At 37.5% G+C, this 27993-nt stretch overlaps 2 protein-coding genes across 11 annotated transcripts in view; one reads left to right on the forward strand and one right to left on the reverse strand.

The window, feature by feature from the left end:
• Positions 1–190: 190 nt before the first annotated feature.
• Positions 191–16606, reverse strand: KBTBD3 (kelch repeat and BTB domain containing 3). Of its 10 annotated transcripts, XM_084520733.1 has the most exons (6): positions 15026–15961; positions 10192–12245; positions 9022–9830; positions 8601–8691; positions 8122–8363; positions 191–5736 (listed from the first exon to the last, which is right to left on the reverse strand). In XM_084520733.1, the coding sequence occupies exons 5-6, from the start codon at positions 8343–8345 to the stop codon at positions 4116–4118; spliced, it is 1845 nt and encodes a 614-aa protein (XP_084376859.1). In that variant the 5' UTR covers positions 8346–8363; positions 8601–8691; positions 9022–9830; positions 10192–12245; positions 15026–15961; the 3' UTR covers positions 191–4115. The 10 variants fall into 10 exon arrangements, with proteins under 10 accessions (XP_084376859.1, XP_084376863.1, XP_084376857.1 ...); XM_084520737.1 differs by lacking the exons at positions 10192–12245; positions 15026–15961 and adding an exon at positions 16331–16606 and having other exon boundaries at positions 9483–9830; XM_084520731.1 differs by lacking the exons at positions 10192–12245; positions 15026–15961 and adding an exon at positions 16331–16606.
• A 44-nt stretch (positions 16607–16650) lies between these two features.
• AASDHPPT (aminoadipate-semialdehyde dehydrogenase-phosphopantetheinyl transferase) overlaps positions 16651–27993 on the forward strand; it is a 33122-nt gene continuing 21779 nt past the window's right edge. The window contains exons 1-2 of the mRNA XM_084520808.1: positions 16651–16867; positions 17918–18143. Coding sequence (XP_084376934.1) covers positions 16724–16867; positions 17918–18143 — 370 coding nt within the window. The 5' untranslated portion in view covers positions 16651–16723. The remainder of the gene's footprint in view (positions 16868–17917; positions 18144–27993) is intronic.

The following is a 27993-nucleotide window of genomic DNA, read 5'->3' on the forward strand; positions in this document are numbered from 1 at the left end:
CCTGCTAACTTCGCTCTTGGTCACAGCCTAATATTCAAAATGTTCTACTATGTGTCAACCTAATATTCAAAAACATACTTTAATTGTTAACCTAATTAGAAATATTGTTGATTCTCTGTATTTTGAAACTCAGTGGAAAACAACAAGAAAAAAAAAAAAAAAAAAAAAACAGAAACAGACCTGAGAAGGATTCAGTTGCTCAGTGCTTTATTTCACAGAAGAATGAACATCTCAGCAAACATACAGTATCGCACTTTCCACATATCAGCAGAGCCCAGGCATTAGCAAAATGTTACTGATCTCTATGCTGTATTGGATGTTGGAAGGGAAAAAAAAAATAAACTGAGCATAACGTTCAGATACAAATATTGTCAAATATATCCCTGGTTTAATTCTGTTTTAATTAAAGTAGATCTTGTGCTGCCTCCTGTCGGTCAACTACAAACAAAAACATCTAAAAGTAGACTCCACGTTTCAAAATGCAAACAGCACATCCTATATCCTAGACCTTACCTAACAGTTACTAATAATCAGAAGAGGTATACAGCTTTCTTAATGGAGTAATACCAGGAATAAATCTGACCCAGTAAATCTACTCCATTTTTAAAATATAATGATTTTCTAACAGCAGTAAACTGACTTACTATTAATGTATTTAGAATATAGAAAATAAATTCATTAATACATAAATAATGATCATCAGGTCTGTGCAAACATAATCAATATAAACACCTGAATAATTGATATTTATTATAACTCAACCAATATGATAACATTACCAAAGTGCCATAATGTTTTGATAGCATTCTTTAAAAATTAAGATTATTCCAATATAATCATTACTGGGTATTGAAGTTCCACATACAATATATTATCTTAATGTATATTATACTGGTCATGCTTATAATGTGTTCTGTGACATATAATAGACAACTATTAGAAATGTTTTGGTTACATCATTTAAGTGCAAATAGTAGCATATACTTTTACATGCAATTTGAATGTTTTAAACATTTTACTATATTTCAGTGAGAACATAGGTAATCATTAATCTAGTCATGGACTGTTTTTAGAGGAATGTACATTTTCATAAAGTTCTGTGAGCTTTTAAAATCAGAAAAAATACAGAAAAAAATGCATGAATTTGGGGATCTTTTTAAATTCCATAGCTGCTGTGTAAAGTGAACTAAAAATATATATTTGATCCAGACTTACAGAAGTAACTCAAACAAATAATCCATATTCTTTTGAGCAGTGTAGTTGACTTCACTGAGATTTCATCTATCATTGGGTATTAATCACAGCATGCGGAATATAGGCCATTAGTCATATCATAAAGCCTTGTTTCTAACCATGACTTTCTAACACAGCTGCTTCTGCACTCAATTTCGCTATCAGATTTAACCCTTGTATGTGAAACTACAGCAAACAGCCTTTTTATTCCTCCACTGGCTTACCTACATAATGGAAGAAATTTCATTCTATTTCACAGTAACTTCTTACAAGCAATAGTGTAAAATAACTGACACTACCACTTCATTTCTTGATCACCAATTAAGACAGCTAAACTCCATTTGAAATCCATGAACGATTTGTCAGACTGGGAACTGACGTTAGTTCCTGTGCAAATGTCGCGTAGAATATTAAAGAAGCATGTGTTTTTCCAAATAAAGCTGCATCGTTTTCACTATATATATATATATATTGTATAATTTACCACATATGCCATTGCTCTGTCTGATGTCATGTGACAGAGGTGTGTGCACATAGCAAGTAGCTGGATGGAGGACCACCAGATAAAATGTGCTGGAAGGAAAAACTTGGAGGAAAGAGCATCACTTTAATTTGTGACTGACTCAGTGCTGTTTATGTGGCCCACCAATTTGGTCAGGACGGTGGCAATTAAATAACTCGCACTTCTCTAGTTCTTCCAACTTGCATAGCGGTTTCTACCCACGTGCTATGGGCATAATGTTACTTTTGTCATTGCATAAATTGCATACTTATTACTTGGGTATAAAAACAGCATGAAAGCACAAGCAAAGAATTAGTATTTCTGATGGAAAGTGACAAGTTGCAATAATTAATGGTTAATGAAGTCTCTTTGCTACCTTGAGTAGCCTTATTAAAGCTAAAACTACTGTTCTCCTGTACATCTATTTATTTGTCTCTTGATGTTTCAATAAGCAGAAATAGTTTTCTCCATCTCTCCTAAACTATTCAATACATTTGGTTTGCACTAATGAAAAGTAGTTCTGTTCCAGTATAAAAATACTTGCATTTTCATATGGTGATTCTATAAGGTACCTGTCTAAATGTAGTTATGAGTTGGAGACTCATGATGAAAAGAGCAAAATAAATGTGGAAGTTATCTGAAATACTGCTAAAACAAACTATTGACTTCTACAGAACTGACACATACCTTAATAGAAATTATCAAGGTGGAAGGTTCCACTAGTAATAGGTTATCCGAATGTGCATAATTTTCATTTATATCCTTATGAAAGTATTTATGATAAATATTGTGTACTTTTTTAAAGATATCTGATAACAAATTATAAAAATCACAGAATTGGAGCTTGCCATTGTTTGGTATCTGAAAGAAAAATACATTGCAAGGTGATACCAAGCTTTAAGTGCAAATGTTGAGCTTGACTTTTGCAAACAGTACATGCAGTAGAGATGTGATAACGAAAGTTGCACATAGTTGCTTCAAGCTGTGTGAAAGATTTTTTAGCTACCTCACTAAATTTTGTTCATTTTTCAGCTACTTGGAAAAGACATGCTTAGATGTTTAGAACCATTCTGCCTGGCATAACACAACTTTATGGCTTAAACAGTATATAAGGGCTCCCAAAACCTTATTTAAATATCTGGAAAGAAAGAAAATTATCAGGCTGGGGAAGATTACAAATGAGTTTATGAAACCTAGCTAACACCAGTGTCCTTCTGTTAGACACAGCTCCCAGTTTGTATGCATGAGATCAAATTTACTTCACTATGTATGCCTACACTAATAGTAATACTGAAAGTCCATTACAATTTTAACATGATGATAGATTACTGTAGGAAGTTTCTCAAGCAATATATTATGTAGTGTTTACCGTGTAATATTTTACCACTTAAAATTACTATGAAGTACAAGATGAAAGTGTCATACGTTTAAAATACTATAGAAGTAAAAAAAAAAAAAAAAAAAAAAAAAAAAAAAAAAAAAAGAATAATAAGGTGTTATTTCACTTTAGAATACTATTTACTTTAGGTATGGGGAGTTATTTATGTAACACTGTATTTTATATATGGCAAGATACAAACTTTTCCCGTAATTAACTGAAGCAACAACTAAAGCTTACTGTGCAGCTTGCTTATCAGATAGCACTGCAGACTTCAGCGATGGAAGACTTCTGTTCGAAGCGTTTTTCCTTTCAGCGACTGAGGTGACCATCAAGTTCCCACAGGAATCATCCACCCTGTAGAAATCTTTCTCGTCCTGCAAAATGGCACCAAGGTTTTTCTTGCCACAGCTATGGGATGACAACGGAAAGTACAGCTACTACTAAGGCACAAGGATGGAGAAACACTGGTCAAACGGAAGAGCTGATGTAAGATGACAGAAATTATCAGTCTCTTCATGTTAGATACCTGGTTTTAATGCTGTGAAGGTCACTTTGGCTTTTGCCTTTGCTAAGGTCATTCTAATAAGATAAAGCTGACAAAAAAACAACAACACATGAATGTAGATTTCTTTTAAACTTCAGTTACATAGGGAAAACAGTATCACAAGTACTTTTTTCACTCAGCAATTTGTCTCCTAGGTTGACTGTGATTATTACAGAAATAATGGCACATTACAAGATGAATTCTTCATAACTTCTTTCTTGAAATGTAGTGTTTTGAAAATTCAGATAACTACAGAGAAGACTTGTATATAAAACTAAAAATACTTTATATATAATGAGTGACAGTTTTATGGACCCTTTCAAAAACAAGTCTATAGCTGACAATTTAAACTGAATAACTTAAAACAAAAACAGTACATATTCTTCTGCAAATTAATACCTAAAAATCTATTCTAAATCTTGTGCATTTAAATAGATTCATCTGACACAAGAGTTTCAAAATTCTCCGGAGCAAATTGTCATTACAGATGACCAGGGGTCCCTATATTTATTAAACTGAATGACCTGACAGTAAAACTCAGTTAAGGCTCTTGGCATTGGGGAAACTTCTTCCCACTCAGACCTACTGCTGTGGTAGACTTGAACTTCATCTGTGATTTCTTCTGGAGCATAATCACCACCTAATATATAAATTTTGTCTTCTGTCCCAACTGCGCCTGCATTAAAGCCAGCGCATTCGAAAGATCCTTCCCCTTTCCATACACAGGTTTCTGGGCAAAAGCTGTAGACCTTGTAGGTGGAGAGATCACATATATACAGCGTGCAGTTCACTGGAACAGCTTTGATTAGAGTTGCATGGAAAAACTGCCCAAATTCTGCTACAAGCTCCGACCACTGATCAGTCATAGCATTATACTTAAAGAAACAGTCAAGAGATGGATTAAAGGCATCAGTAATCTCTACTTCTGAGCCAAGAACGTAAATTATATTCTGACATGCACTTGCTTCTGGATAGTAGATACCCCTTGGTAGTTGGCTTACAGATTTCCAGTCTTTGGAAAGGGGATTGTAACATTCTACATCCAAAAGACTTCGGGTTTCTTGAGCTCCTCTGGTCTTTCCACCGATTACAAACAACTGATTTAAGGTTACAACAGATGTGTGCATTGTCCTTGGCTTTGTCATAGCTGACACGATGGAGAATTCGTTACTGACTGGGCAGTAGCACCAGGTTTGGTCTGTGGCATCATGAAACGGTTCAGCAATATGAAGCCTGACGGTCCTGTAGCAATTCCCTTTGCATCCTCCAGTTATAAATATTTTTTCTCCATAGCTAGATAAACTTGACCCTGGAAGATCAATCATGTGTGTATTTGGTAGTTCTTTCCATTTATCTGTTTTGATGTTATAGCAAAATGTATGCCTGTTTTCTCCATCTTCATCAGTTTTATGAACAAATATGTATTTTTCTGTCGTTGAAGGGCGTGCATCTGGAAACAGTCCACTAAAGTTTTGCACACTTTTAACTGCATCATTGATTATTACTGAACAATTAGCACTTTTCAGTAAATATTCTTCAGAGTGCAGGAAGTCTTGCAAAGTCTTTTCAGGTAACTGGTGTAGTCTCACTTTTTGGATCAAATTAGGCAGATATTTCTGTCGTGTTTCTAAGTTGTGTTTGGTCCATTGAAGGACAGCTTTCAACACTGATTCTTCCTCAGGGACATCTAGTTCATCAGCCTCAAGACATTTTTGCAATATCTCAAAATTAATCTCCAAGAAGTCACTTGATCTGAGCAGCAAGGAAAAGTGGTGCTGTACAAAATCTAGTGCGTGATCAAATAAGCGGTCGGAGCCGTAACTTTCCGATAGCGAAAGCAACTGTAAGCAATTCACAAGATCAATACTTTTTATTAGAAAGTCACTGCAAGCTTTGGAAAGGAGTGAAACTTGAAGAAATGATGACAGCTGGAAGAGCATTTCCACATTATCGTTTGTTATCTCTGTTTTTCCTGTGTAAGCATAATCAAGAAAAGCTTTCACTGCCTTGGGTGATAGATTACTAATAGTAACATTGCCATCATCTCGTTCTTTCATATTAACTTCAAACATGGCTCTGTGAATAAAATACAGAAGATATACACAGAAATTAAGGATCTAGCAAACAGAAGAGAAAGCTGATGTGAGAAGGAGGAGATAATAAGGTGGGATGGCTGTATAGATCTAAAATGTGAAGGTTATCAAAAATAACAACACATTTGCTTGATATGGTAGCAGACATAAAGGAGTGGTGATAAGAACATATTCAAAGTGATAGCTCATAAAAATGATAGCAGCAGCTGTGTTTTCTATGGATTTTCAGAGTTAGATGAAGTCTACAGCTCTCAATGGGAACAAAGATGTGAAAATGTTAGGGGCAGCATCAGTTTCAACACTGAGAAAGAAAGGCAGATTTAAAAAATATATAGCAAAAAAAACTAACATGATTTAGGTCATGCACTGTGGATGAATACAGAAAATTAAGAGAAAAAGAAGGCCTTCAAAATTGCAGGCTGGAACAAATGGCAGGATGGATGATGGGTGCATGCCTCAGTAATAAAAGTGGACAAGTGGTGAAAGAGGAGAAAAGTATGAAGAACCTTCATTTTTACTATAGAGTTGACAGATAGATTTATGGGTACAGGCAGATGTCAGAAAAATGAGCTTTTGACATAGTATTGGATGATAAAATGAATCTTGTGCAGAAAGTGGATTGTGACTGAATACAAAGAATGGTTGACATTATGAAACAAACATTATTGATCAGTAGGTCTGTCCAAATTTTACTGCAACTGAGTATTTTATTACTAAATATGCAATAACTACTCTTTAACTTTTAACTACTGCACACGATAGCAACAGCTCCTGAATTTGACAAATGATATTAGAGAAAAATTAGACAAATGATTCAAAATACTAAGTACATCTGGATAAAATACTAAGTACTACATCTGGATTATTAATATATCCAATGTAGTTGCTATTAACAAAAGGAGCTCTGTTACACAATTAATATCTGTATAGCATGTGGTTTTTAAAATCCCATACTTCTATGAAGCCAAAAAGAAAAAAAAAAGATAAATCACTCTGTATAGCATACTCTTTGGAAAGTGAAAATCAGGTAAAGCAGGAACTCACCTGAACAAGAAGGTAAAATTACAGTAAGAAACTTACATCCCAAAGAACTTTTTACATACTAAACAACCCAATCTTTTGAATCCTTTCCTCATTGACCCAAGAGCTATGATATAAATCTCTAAGTTGTAGAGTAAAATAGAAAGGATGCTGGATGCCTAGGAAATGTACTACAGCTTCACTTACCCACAACAGCAACTGAATGATACCAGTAGGAGGAAAGCAGTCTAGGAAAAGGCTTTGGATTTAAAAGTTAACCAGTAGGGAGTAAAATATTGATGAATATTGGGTTCACAAAGTGAAACCAAAACTAAGAGAAGTCCGAAGGTGAGAAATATAATTTTTCAGATGAAAAATCTTTCATGTAGTGGATGTGGATACTTTCTATTCCATAAAGACAGTAAACGGGCCTTGCATTCCAGGATAACGTCTAATTTTGATGGCTGCTGTTAGCAGCTGTTACATGCAAACCCTCCTGGCAAATTTTAACCTGAAATGACTATAGGTAGTAAAAAGGCCACGTTACCATGTGCTTACTTCAGTTCTAAAAATTACCACTGGAAGCTCTTTCTACCAGTGTCTTCATGTTTCAGTAAAAAGTGTACTTGGAAACAGATTTTCAGCATGGAATTGCATGACTGAGTCTTCCTAATGAAAAGCTCAGCAAAGTTCTTCATAAATTTATATTCTGTACATGAAAAATCTGTCCCTTAAGAATGTATAGCTTTAAGTACCAGAAGGAAAATCACAGGTTTGTTTCATGCTGAAAGGCTGAACTCTGTAGTTTTGAAAAAAATATTAGATATCTGATAAATAACTATGAAGACAAACTGTACTATGCTGATCACTCATCTTATTATAACAAAATCCAGCCCCACAAACAATTTATCCACAATTGTTCGATACAAGATGTATATGGAATCAGCCTGTTACGTTTCACAATGTAAATGTGCAAAGTACATAGCCTGTCCCAAACAGTCAAGCAATACCTTTGCAGTCCTTCAAGTATAGGTACAGGCAACTTGTTTCAATTCTACCAAACAGCAGAGTCATGCAGTTATGGTTTGACATTTTTATTTCACAGTACAGACTGCTATTTGCATCTAAAATTCATAGGGTCCTCATATAATTTTGGAAATATAACACTGCAATTTTTTATTTTTTTTAATTTTAAGTATCCTTAATATGATGTTTGACCATGTTGATCAAAACCCTGCAGACATATGAAAATTGTGGTGATTTATCTTTTATTTTTTGGTATTCCTTCCCTCCCTCCCAGAGTACTTACAAGCCATTTCCTGCAAACTCATGCCAAAATTATGTTTACCTGAAAAAATCACTGCATGCTGCCAGTACACAACGATGACAAGGAATTGTTTCATCTTTCACAATAATTTTAAAGTCAAAAAATATATTTTGTTCTCTGAACTTTTGTAGTACTTTTAGAATTTGTTGTCCATGACCTTCAGCCACTAAGGAATTGATTTTATTTTCAGGAACAGAAATTCCATTGCAAATAGGTCTGCTAATGTAATCCCGTTGATTGGCCATGTTTTCTTCAATCTACTCCTGAAACGGAAAAATAAGTAATGGATTTTACAGTCTCATTATTTTTTTAATCAATGTGCCATAAAACACAAATCCTGAAGTTGGTTTGCAAGTCTTATGTACGGTTCTAAATTTAAGTGACTTTTACACTGAATTTGATAATAATACTTCTACTTTGCAAAAGACATAAAGAAGACATACTTTGAAAAGTAAAATATCTGATGCGTAGCGAAAAGCATATATACAAATAGTACCTACCTGTAGGATTTTTTTCAATAGAGTCCACAGGGAACATACCAAGGAGTGTGATACAGATTTTAATGATCATGAGAGTATTCCTAGGCTTATCCTCAAAAAAAAAAAAAAAGCACACTCTTATAATTTGATGAAAAATGAAGATGGAAAAGGAGCATTTCATTACATATTTTTAGATTTTAAGAAGGTTCATCTGCATACTACAAACCCCCAAACGCAAAGGAGTCCAATGGTCTTTCTAAGGCTTACAGAGCACAGGAGATACAGGCTCCTGGATTCCCATTAGGTACTCCAGATGAAAATAACAGCACAAACACACCCTGGCCTAGTCACAGGATTGCTAGGGGTTACCAGCTGGGGTCATTTAGAGACAGTTTGGTGACAGTACAGCTTTGAGTGTTTAGGTAATTGACACTGACTTTACCTTGCAACCTCTACATTTGCCCCTGAAGCCGGCTGTTTGCTTACAGCTTATGTTGCATGCTGGGAGCTCCACTTACTGAGACGTAAACATTAACTGGGTTCAGAACTGATTTAAACTTAAGACAATGCAATCTTCCTTTCAGTAGACAAGGTTTTCTTGTGAAAAACCCTATACTGAATAAAGTGCATGGTTTGTACAGTAAGTTGGGCTTTGCTTTTTTGTTTTTTTTGTACATTAAAAATATTTTATTCCACTTTCATGGCATAAAGAAACTTTAAATATATTTTATTTACACCTGTCTTGAGATGTATTTATACTGCTACAGATGCATAAGCTGGCCTTGCTGGAAACTTGTGTCAAGCTTGCCTATTTCAAAGCTTAAGGAAACACGGCACAGTTTTTCTATTAGAGGATTCTGCTTCCACAATTCCAATTCCAATTAGCAATAGATAATGGCCCACCTGAATTGACAAAGAAGGGGATAAAAAAATCCAAGCCAAACACAGAGACCATAAAAATATCGATTCTGCTTTTTAAATTTCATGAAAAGGCTTAACTAATCAGGTGATACATTCAGAACAAACTACGCCATCAGGCAGTCTTCTTCATGGGAGGTACTTTCACAGCAGACTGATCTACGCTTTTATCTAGTCAGGTAGCTCCAACCACAAATAGACCTCCATGTCTCCTGGAATAGAAGAGATCCATTGATCTTGCTCCCAGCACTGGCACCCTTGGAACAGGCATCTTCTCCTTGCCATGGCCAGACAATCTCATGTATTCACTCTTTCCATTCTAAGCCTGAGGAACTAGGAAAATACAGAAGAACAAGACCACCATTTATTCTGATAATATATGGCCTCATAAACCTCAACTTCCATAAATCATAAAGCTTTTTTTTTGTATGTCAGAATTCTCTAGAATTTTCTTATGACCTTCAATTCTACTCCTCAAGAGACTGAACCTGCAAAAGCAGTCACTTCAGTAAAATCAGTTTCCCACAACTGAATGAAACTTAAAATAAGTCAATTTCAAGGTTTAATTAGCATTATGTAAAGTAAAATTTTTCTAAAGGACATGTAAACCTTTTTAACAAATTCTGGAATTGATAATAGATAGTAGACATGTTCCTCCTTTTATATGTAATTTCTGTATCAAGCTCTGACTTACTACTTGTTTTCTGTGGGTAAAATTACCAGTTTCGGAAACATTCATCATTGTATAAGGAACACAGAAACATCTAATGTCATCAGGTCCATCTCTGCAGGCAAAGACATCATATAATCACTTTCATAAAAGCATATATTTTCCAATTTTTCTTTTACCACCACTATTTCCACTGAAAGGCTTTTCCACTACTATTGATGACAAGACTGCAAGCGTTCTTTTAAGTACACATTCAATTTATTAATGCTTACGCGTATTTGTTCTTCTGACAAAACTGTCATTTGACTTAATTTTCCTTTGTGATATTTAGTCACTCACAACCATCAAGTGATGATATCCTCTTTTTCATCCATGTTTGTTCGGATGAATTAAACAACTGCCAAAATTTCTAACACCATTTATGAGACTGAATTTTTCTTTTGCTTATTATTTCTTGCAGCTTTTTCTTCACTCAGTCCAGTTTGAGCTCATCTTTGTTTCATTGTTACCAGATTTATTGTACAGCATGATGGTTAAATTCTCAGCAGCGTCTCACTATTCATCTGGTGCATCTTAATCCTAATCTGTGATAGCAGTGTCTCCTTATTTTAAATTAAAAGCAATTTTCAGTGATGTACTGCAACTGGTTTTGTCCACCATTAAGGAAGATATACATAATACTGTGCCATGGTTTAGCCTAATTCACTCCTCCCTCTGCTTCAGTAGAAAAAAAATACATCAATTCTCATTTCTTCTGTAGCTAATTCCTGCATTATACGATATTTTTGGTACTATATTACCAGTTTGACCGATCTGTTCATGATTTTATATCCCTACAAAATACCTTGAACAATTCAGCTAAAACTTTGTACGTTAAAAACAGAGCCAAGTAGTATTTATAATTATTTCATGCATCTTCTACAAAGTCATATGAATTAATCAATAGTTGCAATTACATTTATAAATATTTGATCAAGTTCCTGACAGCAGAGTTCAAACATGGGGGGTGCAGACATATGTTGCGTAGGTCTGGAGTTCAGAAAAGCTGGGCAATGAGACTCCTTATTTTTGTTCCTTGTAGGAACACAGGATTCCAGTTACCGAGCCTGTCTTTACATGAATTATTACCATGAACAGAATTTCAGTAGATGGTTCATTAGACTTGGGATCTCCTATTTTTATTTCTTAACGTATGGCTGTTTGCCATACGTCCTCTTCCCAAGGCACACAAAAGCTATACCTTCTCAGGCCCTCTTCCATCACACAACCCCACAGATACTCGTCACACAACTGCCTTCTGGCACCTCCTGCAATGTGACACATCAGATTCTGGGTACTGGCATATGGGGCTGGGTATTGCCTGCTCTGAGACCAAACGTGGTCTCTGATGTGACCAGACTGAGGGTACCCCACCACTCAGCAAAGCTTCTTTGCTCACGTACTTAATGTTTTCACATCTTGTACTCATTAATGCCACATTTTGGTCACTGGGTAGACACACCACTGGCCATAAGAACGGCAAGACTCATGGCATGCATCCTGAAGAGGTCGGGAGGGACAGATGACAGTCTCAGGAACCCTTCAGCTACCTGCCATATGGCCTCCTCGATGAAGACGCCCTGACAGAAGGGAGCCTTGGGTTGTTGTCTATCTTTGTGCTTGTGGGCTCCATCTGATCATGGCTGATCATTTGCTGCTCTTACTGTATGGTTATCCCCTTTGTTGCCACTCTGCCTTGTCAAAGGGAATTTAATCATTGATTTTTCCAATCTCAGAGTTCTGTGTACCCATAAGTATCAGCCCAGCTTTCTAAAAAATGAAACCAAACCCCCTTAAAGTTTTCCCACTTGAAAGTCACATCACAAAGTGACCCATTGGCCACTACAATTACATTTGACAAAGATGTTTATTTAAGATCAACCCCACTTAAACACATAATCAGGAAGATATATGTACCTTCCAAGGCTGCCTGTTCAGACTTCCACTTGAGATGTGAGACATTCTGCCCACCTGACAGCTGAATGGCAAGAAATGGCCATTTCATATCTGGCCACAAAGCAAGGCAAAGCAGCAGGCACCTGAACAACAGGAGGTGGGGATGGTAAGGTAATGGCAGTCGTTAGGGTGTCATTTGAGGTGGCACCCTACACCATCGGCCCCTCTGCCTACAGCCATCAAAGGCTTTTGCTGTTACGTCCCCTGCTGACCTGGACATGCCTTTTGACCCAGGCCTCACTGGCCTTGAAAAGGAGATGGATATGTTTTTCTTTGATTCAGGAAGAACAGGATACATAAGGCCCAAAGGCTGAGTTGCTTGACAACTTAAAGCAAGACATATTGTTCAAAAGGAATGGAAAATGGAGACTGTTAAGTCATGGAACTTAAAGGATTGTTTGTTACCTTTCCTGATTGTACGTATGTATAGGCATACTCGGGTTTAGTATGTAAAGCAATGTTCTGTATATTTAGAATGTTTGATGTTCGTGCGTGCGTGTTGGTGGGGCATAGACTCCCCGCACACCCAGCGCTGTTTACTTGCCTTTTATACTTTTTATGAATATTCCTTTTATGAATATTACTAAATTCAGATTGAGTTGAGACTTCAGTTATAACAATCAGAACATAGCCATAGAAAGTACTTGCGTTTACATACTGAACCGACAGCCCAGATAGCCTTAGATGCTGTGACTAACAGATAAAGTGGTTAGTTACATTTTGTGCTAATGAAGATGAGAATGGTATGAGATGTGCCATTCTATGTGGGTAACAGAGGTAAAATTATTAAACAAGGAAAGGATGAAGGCACGCATAGTAAGAATCAAGCATGAACACCCAGATGAGGAGGACATGGTACAAAGTAACGCTGGAGGAGACTAACACCAAACTCTTACGATGATTTATAATAGTAAAATAAAAATCTATATAGAAATATATCCAACTTTGTAATAGCCAAATGGATGTTTTGTGAAAGTATAGAACATATATAAATATTGTGCCTAAGCTAGCATTTTGTGAGAAAAAAAACATGCCAGGGCCATGCCTGCCTGACAATAAACATGACTGAACCTCTGCAATTGAACAGAAGCTCCAGACTGTTCCAGCACATTGGACGCCAATTTTACTTGACCAATGCATTCACACAGCACAAATAACATTCTCCGTGTAAATGTTTTCTCCTCTAATAATGCACACATCCGAAACAGTCTAAACTCAACACTGAAGTACCAAATAAAGGTTAACAAAAAACTGTAAAGCACCCTTTAGCTGTTTTATCTCAAAGCACAATATCACTGTGCTGCAGCACTCTCTATACAACACTCTGTAAATTAAAGAAGAGAAAAGATACTATTTCTTAATAGTTCTTAACCTATGAGAACTATCTCATGAGAAACAAGCAGCCTTTGTCACCTCACCTGCTCCCAACTTGGTTGGTGTGCCTTACTAGACAAAAGGGTTTTAAAAAAGAGAGATTGTAAATGCTGTTATTTTACAGAATACTTTATGTACCTAGGAAGAAAGACAATGAAGATAAAGAAACTCTATTCATTTTTGAGAGGAGGCTTTAGTTTTCTAATACAAAATTTAACTGTACAGACAGTGTAAGTTTTGAAAAAATACTCCCTCCTAACCTCCAACTGCTTTAGTGTAATAAGAATGCTATAAAATCTCAGGAGGTTCGGTATGTCAAGTTCAATGTTTTAAATTAATATTTTAAAATTTATTTTTAATATTTCAAGTACTCTACATAGTTATTAAGACAATTTGCTGTTTTCACTCCTGATCTATTCGAAGGGGGAGAAATTAATAATTTATTGTCAAATTTTAAACACACAGCTTCCCACTACACATCTAATTTAACAGCTCCTGATTCAGCAAGATGAGAATGAATGGAACAGGTGTCTAAAGGGTACCTTTGGTAACTCTTCTAATTGTTGACTGTACAGGCAAGAATGGATTAAAAGACAATTGAAGTATAAATACTAAGTAGAAAGTTCTGCATTTCTGTATTTTATTATTATTTGTCTCCACTGTATCAATTATCTAAGGTCTCAAACAGTAACAGAATTCCAGGTTCCTGTCTTGGAAATTCAGTGCAACTCAGTCTCATAGCTTTTTCATAAATAAGTGAACATCGCAGAAAATTAATACTTAGTCAATCATTTTCAGACAATCAAAAAAGATGCATGTGACATTATGAGACATTTACTCCACAAAAAAAGTGGCATTTATCAATAAAACATACTGAGACAGTACTGTAAGAAGAAAAGGTGACACAGAGACTTTAAAGTTTTGAATTCTTTAGAAGTGATTAAAAAAAAAAAAACAGCATGAAAAGAAAAAAAAAAAAAAAGGAAGAAGAAGAAACAGCATGGTACCAGCAGGAAGCAGTGAAATTGCACTGGTTCCTGCAGACATTCCCAATGTGGAAGATTCCCTCTCTGCAAGCAGCAGTCTGTAATTGCATATCCTTTCACAAACACATAAATCCATTAAGACAAAAAAAAAATAATCAGGAGAACTCAAACTGCTTGGATTTTATTGTAAAGCTAGATTTATTAAAATCATCAGGTTCCTTTGGAAATTATTTTCAGATAAGAAAGGTCAAGAATCATAATTTTCATTTTCAGAAAAAAAAAAAAAGTGAATTAAAATGCAATGTTGTACTTCTAATTCTGGCAAAAGTAATAACTGCAAATTCCGGAAGAGAAAAAAATTGCTGCTTTTACTGTTACTGGGTTTTCTAGTCTCTTAATTTCTGTATGTGATTAAAAATAAGTTTTTATTTTCAAAGAGTACATGCAATATTGAACACATTTATAGGATATTTTAGCATATTTATAATTCTAGCCCATTTTACCTCTAATCAAAATGTGGCTTTATATTGAATTACTCATCATTATCTTACACACCATGACGTGCATCTCAAACTTCAGTCTTTGCTTATGTGTAATGCTTGTTGTTAAAAAATTTCATTAAATAAGCTACTTTTTTTCAAGTATATGTTTTAATCTCTATACCTAGAAAGCATAGACAAGTCACACTTATTAATCAGACCTGAGAGTTCTTTTTTTTTTTTTTTTTGAACTAGGTAAGATCCCTATTCCATTAGATATAACAAGTCATTAAGTGAATATTGATAAGGCCACTATTTCCTCCTTAAAGTGTGCTGAATACAATAGTCGAAATGTTAAGAGTCAGATACAAATTAGTATTCGTAAGCAGCGTTTTCCTGCTTTTTCTGACTGTACTAAATCCTCCTCTGCTGTCATTTCACTCAGTGTCACTGTGAATAACACACAAGGGAGTGAGTACGACATCCCTTGCTTAAGTCAAGGGGAAGAATGGGAATCACATTTGAAAAGGAACAAATGACACCGCTGATGCCTCGCTCAGACACTTTCTTCCCCAGCTGTTACTACAGCATTTAAAACATTTTGCAGAGCCCAACCTGCATGCAGTTATACTTGGGGTTATTTTGGGCAGGAAGACAACACATCACCCGGCCTGGGGCAAAACAGCATTTTATTTTTTTCACATTAGAGTGAGCTGGGGTGCTGAATAACAGCAGATTCTCAGAAACGCTGGACCTAACACCCCTTTACTACTTTTATTTATCACTTGACGGCCAGCACAGACGGGCGCAGCCACAGGCACAGTGCCCAGCGGGGCTGCCCGCTCCCGAGGCCCCCAATCCGCAGCCCAGGGGAACAAAATGGCCCCACCTCAGCCCTTCCTGCCCCCCAGAGACCCAAAGCAACGGCCCCAGGAGGCCTTTGGGGCCAGACGGGGCCTTCAGGGCCCGACCCGCGGTGACACCGCCCGGACCCCGTCCCCGTCCCCGTCCCCGTCCCCGTCCCCGTCCCCGTCCCCGTCCCCGTCCCCTTCTTTGCCCCTGCCCTCACAGCGCCCCGCCCGTCAGGGGCGGGCAGCGGCTTCAGTGCCGCTATTGCGCATGCCCACCCACCCGCCCGCGCATGCGCCGTGCGCCGCCTCCCTTCATTCTAAGGGAGGACTCATGCTGCCGGCCCGTTTTTTCCTCTTGCAGCCCGACTGCGGGCTCCGGGGCGTGGCGGTTCCCGGTGCCGCCGCTGCTCCTGTGGAAGCGGCGAAGAGCTGCCCCCCTCCCCACCTCCGCGCTCCCCGCTGAACAGCGCGCACCCACCTGCAGCCGCCACCAGCAGCTCGCCGTCCCGCTCTGGCCCACCCCCCGGCGGCAGCCCCGTCAGCGGATTGGCTCCTTCCGGTGTCATTCTCCGCGTTCGCTCCCTCGGAATGGCTCGGCGGGCTGTCAATCTGGATAAAACCCCGCCCATCCTCCGCTAGAGCTCTGGCGGCACCGCCCAGCCTCCTTCTCTCTGATCAGCCTGTGGTTGGCCCGTTCCCCTGTCACTCAGGGCTTTTCTGGCATCGGATTGGTCCTGGCAGCTCCCCAGCTGGGCCCTCCCACCGACCGCTTGGGTTGGGAGGGGGGGGCGTGAGGAGCGCGGCGGGGCCTCCTGAGGGGGCCCCGGGTGAAGGGGGGGGCTGCGCTGAGGCGGTCCCGGCCGAGGGGGCGATGGGCGGCGTGCGCTGGGCCTTCCCCTGCGCCTCCTGGCGCCCCCGCCGCGAGGAGTGGCTGCTGGCGGCGCGGCTGGTGCAGCCCGAGGAGAAGGAGCGCATCGGGCGCTTGGTGTTCGCCCGCGATGCCAAAGCCGCCTTGGTACCGCAGGGAACGGGGCTGGGGGCACCGGGGGCTGCCTCGTCCGGGGGGGCCGCGGGCAGGGCTGGTTGTGGAGAAATGGGACCTGCGGGGTCACGTCAGGGCGGGCAAGGGGTTAGAAATCGTTACTTGGCAGCTCTCGTTGCAGGTTAGGTTAAGAGGGTGGTAGCACTCTGCTATGAGTAGTTATTCTGAAAGGTTCACAAGTTTTATGTCCCTCAGGAGGTAAGGTCACCATATCACAGAAGGGTTTGCGTTGGAAGAAACCCTAAAAGATCACCCGGTTCCAGCCCCCTGCCATGGGCAGGGACACCTCCCACCAGCCCAGGTTGCCCAAAGCCCCATCCAGCCTGGCCTTGAGCACCTCCAGGGATGGGGCATCCACAGCTTCTCTGGGCAGCCTGTGCCAGGCCTCACCACCCCCTGAGTCAAGAAAACATGAGCAAGTTCTAGGAAATTCTGCACAGAGACGGTCGTAGTGTAATCTGTAAACGAAAAAAGCTGTTTCATCCAGAGTCTTTTGCATAATCAATTCAGGTTTAAAATCTTACATAAGAGTGGGGCAGTAATGCAGTCTTTTGCTAATTACCCTATAAACAGTTACTCATCACTTTTGTCTGTGCACTATTTCATTTAGCACCAAAGTAACTGAATGTACTGAAAAGCAAACTGAGAGAATTTTAACTGTTCAGTGTGGGGTAAAAGGTATTCATCTGTGCAGTAAAGTATCTTAAGTAAAAAAGAACAATTTTATGTCACTTGTCTAGGCTGAAACTACATTATATTGGGCCTTATTTATCTCTGTGCTAACAGTGGTAGCAAACATGTTGTGTAATCAGGTCTGGTGAAATGTTTTTCGATTTGGTTAAGTTTATATGGCAAGGGCTTTCATTAAAGGGAAAAGCTTAATGATTTAACATAAACATATTCATTTTCTCTGTGCAATAATAAAAGCATACTTATTTTTAGGCAAGTGATTTTCTAGGAACCACAAATACCTCATACATAACATAATAGTTCTGTGTGAATCACTTCTGTTTTATTTCATAGGCTGGTCGCCTGCTGATGCGGAAATTAATTGCAGAAAAGCTGTGCATACCTTGGAATGAAATACACCTGCAAAGGACATCAAAAGGAAAACCATTCCTGGCAAATGCCATACTCAGTGCCTGTTCGAATTACAACTTCAATGTCTCTCATCAAGGGGATTATGCAGTTCTTGCAGCTGAGCCTGAGCTCCAAGTTGGTGTTGATGTCATGAAGACTAGTTTACCAGGTAATGCATTACTGTGACGAAAGCTCGTTTTGTAATATTTAAATGCTGAACACATTTAAAGTTCCTCAAAGAACTAATCTGTGTCCTAGGAATTAAGTGTTATTCAAGGAATGTGCATGCATGTGTAGTATATATGCTTCTTTATTGTTATACATACTGCTCACTTGATTCCAGATATGGATATGTGTCCAGTTTAGAAAACTAGAACCGTGCATAAATAGTCATAAATCAGAAAGTTGTGATACTGGCAGGATTGGTATCTGCAGATATTTTAGTTGCTGTTTGCTTCCTGGTAGGCAGGTAGAAGCAGGCACAATTTTTTCAGCTAGGGACAATGGGATCCATTCCCATGAGACCTTAAATGTTATTTCCCATTCCCATAAATGAGGACATTATATGCATTAGCACCAGTAATGTAGCAAACTGCCATGATTGTTACGTGTGTACAGTAATCATCTGTGAGAGGGGATCATTAGGGAGTGCTAGAGGTGCCCTTCCCTCATAAAGGGCTAAACTTCACAAGCATTGAGATCTGTGGCTTATTTACAAATTAAATAAATTGGTTTATTTAGTTGTATGAAATTTAAAGTTAACGGGATTCTATTAGTGAACTAAAAGACCAAAAGTGTAAATTAGAATTGTAGTAAAGTGTATTTTTAAATGCATTTTTTAAAGGTCATTTTCATAGGTTCATAGAATAGTTTAGGTTGGAAGGGACCTTAAAGTTTATGCAGTTCCAACCCCCCCGCCGAGATGGGGCACCCACAGCTTCTCTGGGCAACCTGTACCAGGGCATCACCACCTTCTGAGTGAAGAATTTCTTCCTTATATATAACCTAAATCTCCCCTTTCTTAGTTTAAAGCTGTTCCCCTTTGTCCTATCGCTACACCCCCTGACAAAGAGTCCCTCCCCAGCTTTCCTGTAGGCCCCCTTTAGGTGTTGGAAGACCCCTATAAGGTCTCCCTGGAGCCTTCTCTTCTCCAGGCTGATGCATGACTAGGTTAAAGAAGAAACATACTGGGATTTACAATTTGCTGGAATTTTTCAGACTTAGAATCCTCATTAAACAATCAAACAGAGACTAAGTAGTAACAGCTGCATTCTCAAAAAAAATTTGAAATCTTCAGTATGTCCAGCACTTTATACTCAAAAAACTTTAATGTTGTAAGATTAAAAACTCAAACCTTAACTCAGCATCTTTCTCTCTGAGAGTGTTAACGCTTTGTTGTTGTTTATTGTAAACATCAAATTTTTGGATTGGCATATTTAGATAAGATGCACAGAAACTTTACTGAAGTTCAAAGTGAAGTTCTCTGACTTAGTTCCTTCTGCTTGTAAAGGGTAACCCAAAAAAATGGTAGTCAGTATGTGGTGCTGTCACTGTAGTAAAAATGCTTCATAACTGTGCTGGAGCAGATGTCCACGCTATAGCAACTGTAGGACCCGACACCAGAGCAGTTGGATATTTCCTTACAGAAACTGGCCTGTGAATCAAGTCACACGGGAGCAGATAGACCCCTGAAGAGACTAGAGCAATGCAGGGCCCAAATACCAGATTACGCTCAAGGACAGTGCTTTTATCGTGGCGTTTTCGGGCAAAACAAAGCAAAGTGATAAACAGCACAGCGAACTGCACATGCTGAAAGTAGCCATTAACAAGCCCTGAAATTTGATGTACAACAAGAGCATGCCATGGAGCAAGTAAGTGAACAAATGAAGCAGTATTGAAAACAAATAAATTGATGTTGTGACCAGAAATGAGAAGTAGCAGCTGAACAGGTATAACAACTATAAATTCCACCTAGCACAGTCCAATCAATTTTGTTGTTAACGTGAACTCCTCGAGCCCCAAGCTGTGCAACAAAAAAGACTGTGGTGGGTTGACCATGGCTAACAGTTCTGCCCTGACCTAGTCACTTGCTCACCTCTATCCCCTAGGGAATTTCAGCAGAAGGGCAAGTGAGGAAAACCTTATGGGTTGAGATAAGGATAAATTAGTAAGTGAAGAAAAATGGGAGCAAGGAGAAAAAGTGATGCAAAGGCAATCACCACCAGCAGGCTGATGCCCAGCCAGTGCCCAAGCAGTGGCTACTTTTGAAGCCCTTCTCACTCCCCACGTTATTGCTGAGCATGATATTTTGTGATGTGGAATATCTCTTTGGCCGTTTCAGGTCAGCTGTCCAGCCTGTATCTCTTCCTGATCTCTTACCCATCCCCAGCCGATTTGTTTGTTGGGGCAGGGTGAGAAGCAGATAAGTTTTTTTGGGGAGCTAAAAAAAAAAAAAAATCTAAAGTCATTCATACATGATTATGAATAAAATACATGGAAATGTATTATCTTGCATTCTTTACTGTTTTTTTTTTTTTTTTTTTATCTGGCTGGAAATTTAAAGATACGTTGCTAATAGCCATCTAACAAATCATACAAAAAGTGTTAAATTATTTTTTTTGAGAATAGTAAGCAATTGTGAAGAGTATAGGTTTAATTTCACATTTAGATTTAGAAACTTGGATTTGTTTTACTTCCCCATTTTGGAACACAATGCATCCCACGTTGTAAGGGGATATATTCTTACTCTATTTCTAGTTAATATAAAAATCCTTCAACCTAAATATTAGCTGGCTGTATTTAAATAGTAATATTAATAATTCTGTTTGTAGAGCTTTCTTAGCTTTCTTTTTCTTGTATTTCACTATTTCTTTCTTTCTCATTTCCCTCACATTAAATCACTGAAATACTGAATAAGTTAAGGTGCATTGATCTGTTGCTCATTCTGCAGGCAGTTTCAGGAAAAAATCAAGGTTCGTTTACCTTGTATCTGAGTGTAATCTTCTTTCAGCATTTTTAATCCCTGCTGTCACAAGACAACCTGTCTTTGGTTCTGCAGCTCAGCACACATTGTTACTTACTCTTAGTTATGTCAACTTCAGCAAGCTAAATTTAGGGAAAATTATGTAGTATTAATTCTAATGATAAGTTAAATTTGTTGTTTGGCTTCTGTCACATAGTTTTGTAGTTGCTTGTCCTAGGATTTCCAAATATGCGAAGCTGAAGGTCACAGAAGGATTTGGTATCAGGAAAAAATTTTCATATCAGTGTAAATGTAGGAAAAGAGATGAAACAATCCATTTATTATTATTATTTATTTTTTTTAGTTTATAAGAACAGAGTTTGGGTACAACATTAAATTCTTAACTTCTTCAGTATCAAGAAAGGCTTCTGACAGTATTTCCTAGCATTGTTGATGGCAGTGATCATGAACTCCCACTGTAGAGCAAATCATGCCACATCACCCTGGACAGCTGTGCAGAGCAGCTGTGTGGATTTAATTTGGGAACATGAGCTGACGAGACAAAACAGTGCTTTGAGATCTTACACAAACAGACTTCAGTGATTTTCCCCAGAAAAACAAAAGTGAGGGTTATTCTGGAGATGCTGATTCCAAAGGCTTAAACGATGGAGTGAAATTGGTGTTTTTGTAATACAGTCATACTGCAAAGGTGTATATTGAAATTAGCCCCCTGAAACAAGCTAGTGACAGATACAAGCTAGTAGAATTCCTGACCATATGTAGCATCTTTTTAATGCTACTTTACCCACATCTGCTTCTTTCGTTTTCACAGAGGTGTAGTATATTAGCAAAAAGTATTGGGGAAGTCATTGTATCCACGGTCTGAATTCATGGTAGCAAGCCACACAGCATACACACAGGAATACAAAACATTCCAAAATTTCTGGGTTTGTTTCCAATTTTTGAAGTTCCTTAACTAGCATACTCTGTCCTGAAGTGATTTAGCTGTCAGCAGCTTGTATGGAGCACATCTTTTCTATCTTTTGCTAATGAAAGAGAGAAACTTCAGTGCTCATCATTTTAAGTAAAAAAAAAAAAAAAAAAGTCTTACATGAGTGTGTGCCTGATCTTGCATTTTCCATGTTACTTAACTTTGCACAAACATTTGTAAAATAAGTTTAAAAATACTATCTCCCAAATTTTAGAGGTTTTGTTTATGATCATGCAGTTTCATTTTTGGAATGATAAATTCTGGTTTTGGAAAAGAAATAAAATAGTAATGAAAAGTTAGTAATGGTATGTGGAGGGAAAGTGAGTTAGTGAATAAGCAATACTAAGGATAGAATTTGTAATTATAGTTTCTGTACTTCGAACTAATGCAAGGAGGTTTTTTCACTTTTTTTTTTTCCTGAGAAAGCTTTTTGACAGAATTAGCAGGATTTTTTTTTTTCTGTTTTGCTATGTATATAAGCTACCTTTGACTTTACCAACATTGTTTTATCTGATAGTTCCACTGAGTGGTGCTGTTGCTCTGCAGTTGCACAGTACATTATGTTTCAGATCATAAAGGCTTGCATAAATCTGCTATAATCTCTTTCTCTGGAATAGCTACAAGGACAGAGAGTTCCGTATGTACAGAATACATTACAGTATTTTTTTTAATATGCTTGTTTAAGGACAGAATACTCCATCTTGTGATGTTATTCAACAAAATCTTGAAGTCTCAAATACTCCAATTCTTAACGCTCCTTTATTGTTCAACCAGTGAACAAAATATGTAGAATAAATGCAGTTGCATGATACTCTGTTGTGTAAGTTTTGAGAAATATGTTCATTAATTGTGTACTAGCATATACACAAGCAGACCTTGGTGTACATAAATATTTTATATCTCATCTTAATCTGTTCTATTTTTTTATTTATGTTCATTACTGAAGAAGTCTCTTTCAATATTAGTTTTGTTTATTATTAAAATCTGAAAACTGAAACCTCTGCAAGAATTAACAGTCTTAGGAGGTGAAATCAGGCCACACAAAAAGCTAATTTTAGCAGTGCAAATAGAACTTTTGTAGAAGTCTCTCTGCAGGTATGCAACAGTTCATCTTTTTTTTTTTTTTTTTTTTTCTCCATTAAGATACTGAAATAAATAATGTAGTGACAGTAGGAAAGGAAAATCTCCTCTTTAGGTATGTTATGTTATAGTTTCCTAGGGTGGTGGTATTTTTTTTTGGTTATCCAGCAGGTGATTGTAGATTTAAAACAGGGCTTTAATTTATTTGTTTGGGAAGAATGACTGAGAACAAACTTTTTTTCCTTAAGATTATTTTGAGGTGATTTTTAAAAAGTCATTTGGGAAAGTGCATACTGGTTTGCAGATTTGTTATTGGAATTAGCTGTGGACATCATTTGTCTAGAGAGGTAATGCATGTGAAACTATTTTAACCCTTTCATAAAAGAAATGAAAAGGATTCTAACAGTACTAGTAGCAACTCCTGCAAAACAAACAAAACAAACTTGGCTTGTGTTAGTGTATTTATTTTTTTAACTTGCAGACAAGAAATTCTGCAACAAGTGTAAACTTGGTTTAAGTGGTATGTGGCTTGTTGATTTATTGGTCACTTAAACCCTGTAAAGTAGGATGTTTTTAGAGACAATAATTGTATAATAGTAGATTACTGCAAGCATATGGAAGAAAAGTCTACATATTTCTACTGTGCAAATGAATTTCTAGTCAGTAGTACAGTTTCTTAGATTAGATGGAATTACAAAGATAAATAAATGAACAGTTCATTCCTGATCTTTCATCAGCAGCCTGCCATCTTTCATATGTATTCCTTTAAAGTTAGTTTGATCCTGACATCTTTAATCTTAATATAATTTCAAAATTAAATACCTGATATGCAATAAAGTTAGCTTTGTTCATGAGTCTTTTTTTATTCTAGAGTAGCTTATTACGGCACAAAAGGGTATTTTTTTCTGCATGTGAATTTTACGGGAAATTAATTTGATCTAAAAATACTTCCTGAGATACTTTTTAAGTATTTGTGAATGTGCATGTGAATGTGCATCGTATGGAGCACATCTTTTCTATCTTTTGGTAATGAAAGAGAGAAACTTCAGTGCTCATCATTTTAAGTAAAAAAAAAAAAAAAAATCTTATGTGAGTGTGTGCGTGTGTATATGTGCATATATATATTTACGTATGTATATTTTGAAATATATAGAATGTGATGTCCAAATACTAGACTGTTTGAGACTGTATTTCTTTGTCTCAGAGAAATACAGTCAGAATTCATTCTGTTTTTATTCTCATTATTTCATCACTGAGGTGAGATAGCACGATACAGGATAGAGACTTTCAAGTCAGAGAGAGGTCACACATGATTCGGAGTATTTAAATCCTACATCACGATGGAGAATACCATAATTCAGTGGGTGGAGGAAAACTCTTTCCAGACAATTCTGTGTCATTTCTTCTGGTAATCACAAACTACATTCAGAGCAAGTCACACCTGCATCATAATTAGGATGTTTGGCATGAGTCTTTTATTTAGCAGCCATCTTTAAGCTTCTGAAAATGCAATGCTTTTTTAATTTCTGCTTTTCAGGATTTTGTTTGACCTAGAAAGTGCCAGAACAGATTGGAGTGCTTTTGTCCTTCTTACAATACCTTACCTTTCTTTACCTTGACCAAAGTTTTAATTGTTTTTGGTTTTATTGTTGTATCTCATAGCAGGAATCAGCAGCTGATCTTTTGCTAGAATAGACAACCGAATTATTAGGTGATGGTACAGCTGTAAATATGTAGGTGCACTGTTTGGAGAAATTAATCAGGGTTTTAGGTTAAATGCTGTTTTTAATTGATGTAGGAGGTTAGAGTTTATAAATATGAAAACAGTTCAATTTCAGATTTACAGTAACGCTACTGTAAAATAGCTAACTATTAGCCTTATTGACCTAAAGCATCATAGTGATCCTAAGTCTTTCACTGAGTAAATGGAGGAATTTCTTTGTTCTTATGCTGTTTGAAGATGGAAAGAAACAGCCATCTTAAAGATGCTTGTAAAGAGTACATTATATAACAATTTTATTATTCTGCTTTATTTAAATTTATAACACTGTTTTAAGTGGGAATTTCCTCATGTTTGCAAAAAACACTTTCACATTCTGAAAATGGATTAAGCACTGATGCTTTAATAAACTGTGAAAGGAAAATTTGTTTTTTTTTGTGACTGAATCTTCTCTTTGAGGGTAGATTTTTTCTGTCTAATAAGCTTATCAGTCCTTCAGGATGTTTTTTTTGTAGGACAACATAAAACCATTTGGATTAAAGTAGAAAATAGTAGCAAAACGTAGAACAGTGACAATGAACTTGTGGAGAATATGTATGTTTAAAATGAGGGAGAGATTAATAATTAAGAAAGGAAAAAAACTTAAAACAGGAGCTTTTCATAAAAATAAGAGAACAAAGAGAAACTACAAGAATGTTTGCTGGGTTGTTGCAGAAGTATCTTTTTGCAGACTGAATTTATAGTAATAACAATTTATCCCTTAATTGGTATTTGGGGAAATTAAGTTACACATTCAAAATGAGAGACTAAAGAGATTTGAATATATATATATATTAACTAACTGAAGGAATTACTTCTCAGCCTACACTAATAAAGGTTAGCTTTGGCTTTCCAGATTAAGGAATTCAAACACAAGGATGTAACAGGAGGGCCAAGGTTTCAGTAATTATTATACATATGTTAAGACTTGCTTTTAAAGGAGTTTCTTGGTAACACTGATTAGTTTCCAACAGGTCTGTAGGTGTGTATTTGTTGCAAAAGTTGCAAAAAAGCAGCTGTCTTTATTATGTGCTGTCCAAGGTTTATTTGGATGTTCTCTGTGCAAGGGTTACAGTATGGAGCTCTCATTTATTAGTTTCAATGTTGGAAGACAATGTTCTAGAGAGGTTTGCAGATTTTTAGTTTGAGTTATGAAATAGTAGAAAATACTGTCAATATCTTAACATCTCCCTTATGAAACAATAAAAAAAAAAAAGCTTTGTCTGGATTCCCCTGAGACACCTCCTTTTCTAGGAGAAACTTTGATTATTTTTAACAATGCAAATATTTTTGTTTCTTCACAATAAGATTGCTGCTGTCGTGTCAGGTTTTAGAGAAAGTTTAGGACCTGGAGACTTTTGTTACCGGTATAATATTTGTCTACTCTTTCTTGCCGTGTATCAGGTTGGTAATAGAAGTTCTAGGCATTCATCCCTGTTTCATGCTGTGTTGCATTTTCATAGAAAATCCAATCTTGTCATGCATAAATGAAATTGTCACTTGCTCTGTTTCGATTTCAAGTCTTTTCATTAGAATTGCTGGTTGTTGTATTAAGCGTGTTGATCTTTTTCCCGGCAAAAAACAATTTAATAAAAACATGAGCAAACACTTGGAGATCGTATCTGTAAGAGTATTACCCTGCTGAGCTGACCATGCTGTTCTGAAATGTGAAATCTCTCTAGGCAGGGTGCCGAGCTGATTGTTGTGAATGTATCCTGGTAGGCAGGTGAATGCTCCCCACACTGCCACCTGAGCATCCTCCCTCCCCAGAGAACAGAACCAGAAGGGCAAAAGTGAGAGAACTTGTGGGTTTGAGATAAAGACAGGTAAACAAAGCTGTGCATAGAAGCAAAGCAAAAGAAGGAATTCATTCGCTACTTCCCACTGGCAGGTAAATGTTCAGCCATTTCCAGGAAAGCAGGGTTCCATCACACACAGTGGTTGTGTAGGAAAACAAACATCGTAGCTCCAAACATCTCTGCCCTCCTTCTGCTTTTCTTCAGCTTTTATTGAGCCAATATCCCTTTGGTTAGTTTGGATCAGCTGTTGTGGCTGTGTCCTCTCCCAGCTTCTTGTGCACCTCCAGCCTAGTTGCTGGTGGGACAGGATGAGAAACAAAGGCACTGGCTCTGTGTAAGCACTGCTCAGCATCAACTAAAACACTGCTGTGTTATCAGAACTGCTTTCATCACAAATCCAAAACATAGCACCCTGCCAGCTGCTATAAAGAAAATTAACTCTGTCCCAGCCATAAAGAGCACGCTGGCAGAGGTGTATGGGTCATTGAAGTCCTTTTTTTGTTTTCAATTGTGGAACATGCTCTGCTATTGCTGTATTGCAATTGTCTTCCTCTTGCATCTTTTTTTTTTGTATAGCCTATTGGCTCGATAAGAGCCAGCGCCAGCACTGTCTGCTTTGGACCTATGCGTGTATTGATTTTTGTGTTGACAGGGGGAAGGATGCTGAAGGACAGCTGATTGCTGTTTCTTCTTTGTGGGAAGACCAAACAAAACATGCTGGTTTTTAGCTGTTGAGTAGGCCAGACAGTCTTTTGGCTCTTGGAAAGCCTAACAGTTGGCTTTAAATTTTGTTGTTGCTGTTTTGTTTTCAGTGCATATTCTTACATGTACATTGTTACTCTCACGGATGTATAGGAGAGGTTGATTCCCAAATTTAAAGCCATAATATGTACTCATTTTGAAAGGAGGAGAGGAAGAAGGGAGAATATATACACAGAAGTGGGGATATTCTAACTGTGAAAAATATTTACATGCTGTTTACTGTGGGCATAAAGAAATCTCAAAATCAGATGGAATAAACATTTGTATTCTGGGACAGTTTTCTGTGCAGTGTCCTGACCTCCGCAATCACAAGGCTTGGTAGTACTGCTGCAGAGCAAGGCTATAGATCGTTAGGAAAATAGGATTTTATACGTGGCTGCCATTGTGCTAGCAACATATTGAGGTTTTTGTTGTTTTGCAGGGTGACAGAAAGCCTGGCTCTGTTGACACGTTATGTTCCTAAATGTCTGTCACCCTTAAAGAGATGTGGCTGTGTTTGACTCTTTGGTTGTCTGATTTGTATATTTAGTTTTGTTCTTACAACTCACAACCATAATGCCTTTATAAAAGAAAGTCCATTTAGGAGTTTATTTAGATTTTGTGTTTTTGTGTTTAATTTTAGCATGATGCATCATAACTTCCTGAGTGTTGAAAGGAAGCAGAGTT

This window comes from Aythya ferina (genome assembly GCF_964211825.1).
Source record: "Aythya ferina genome assembly, chromosome: 1".
Classification (NCBI taxonomy): Eukaryota; Metazoa; Chordata; class Aves; order Anseriformes; family Anatidae; genus Aythya; species Aythya ferina.

Coding starts and splice junctions, on each gene's coding strand:
- KBTBD3 (XM_084520730.1), bottom strand. CDS start 8,345: ATGGCCAATCAACGGGATTACATTAGCAGACCTATTTGCAATGGAATT. Junction 5,737..8,121: donor GCATGCAGTGATTTTTTCAG/GTAAACATAATT, acceptor TTTTATTCACAG/AGCCATGTTTGAAGTTAATA.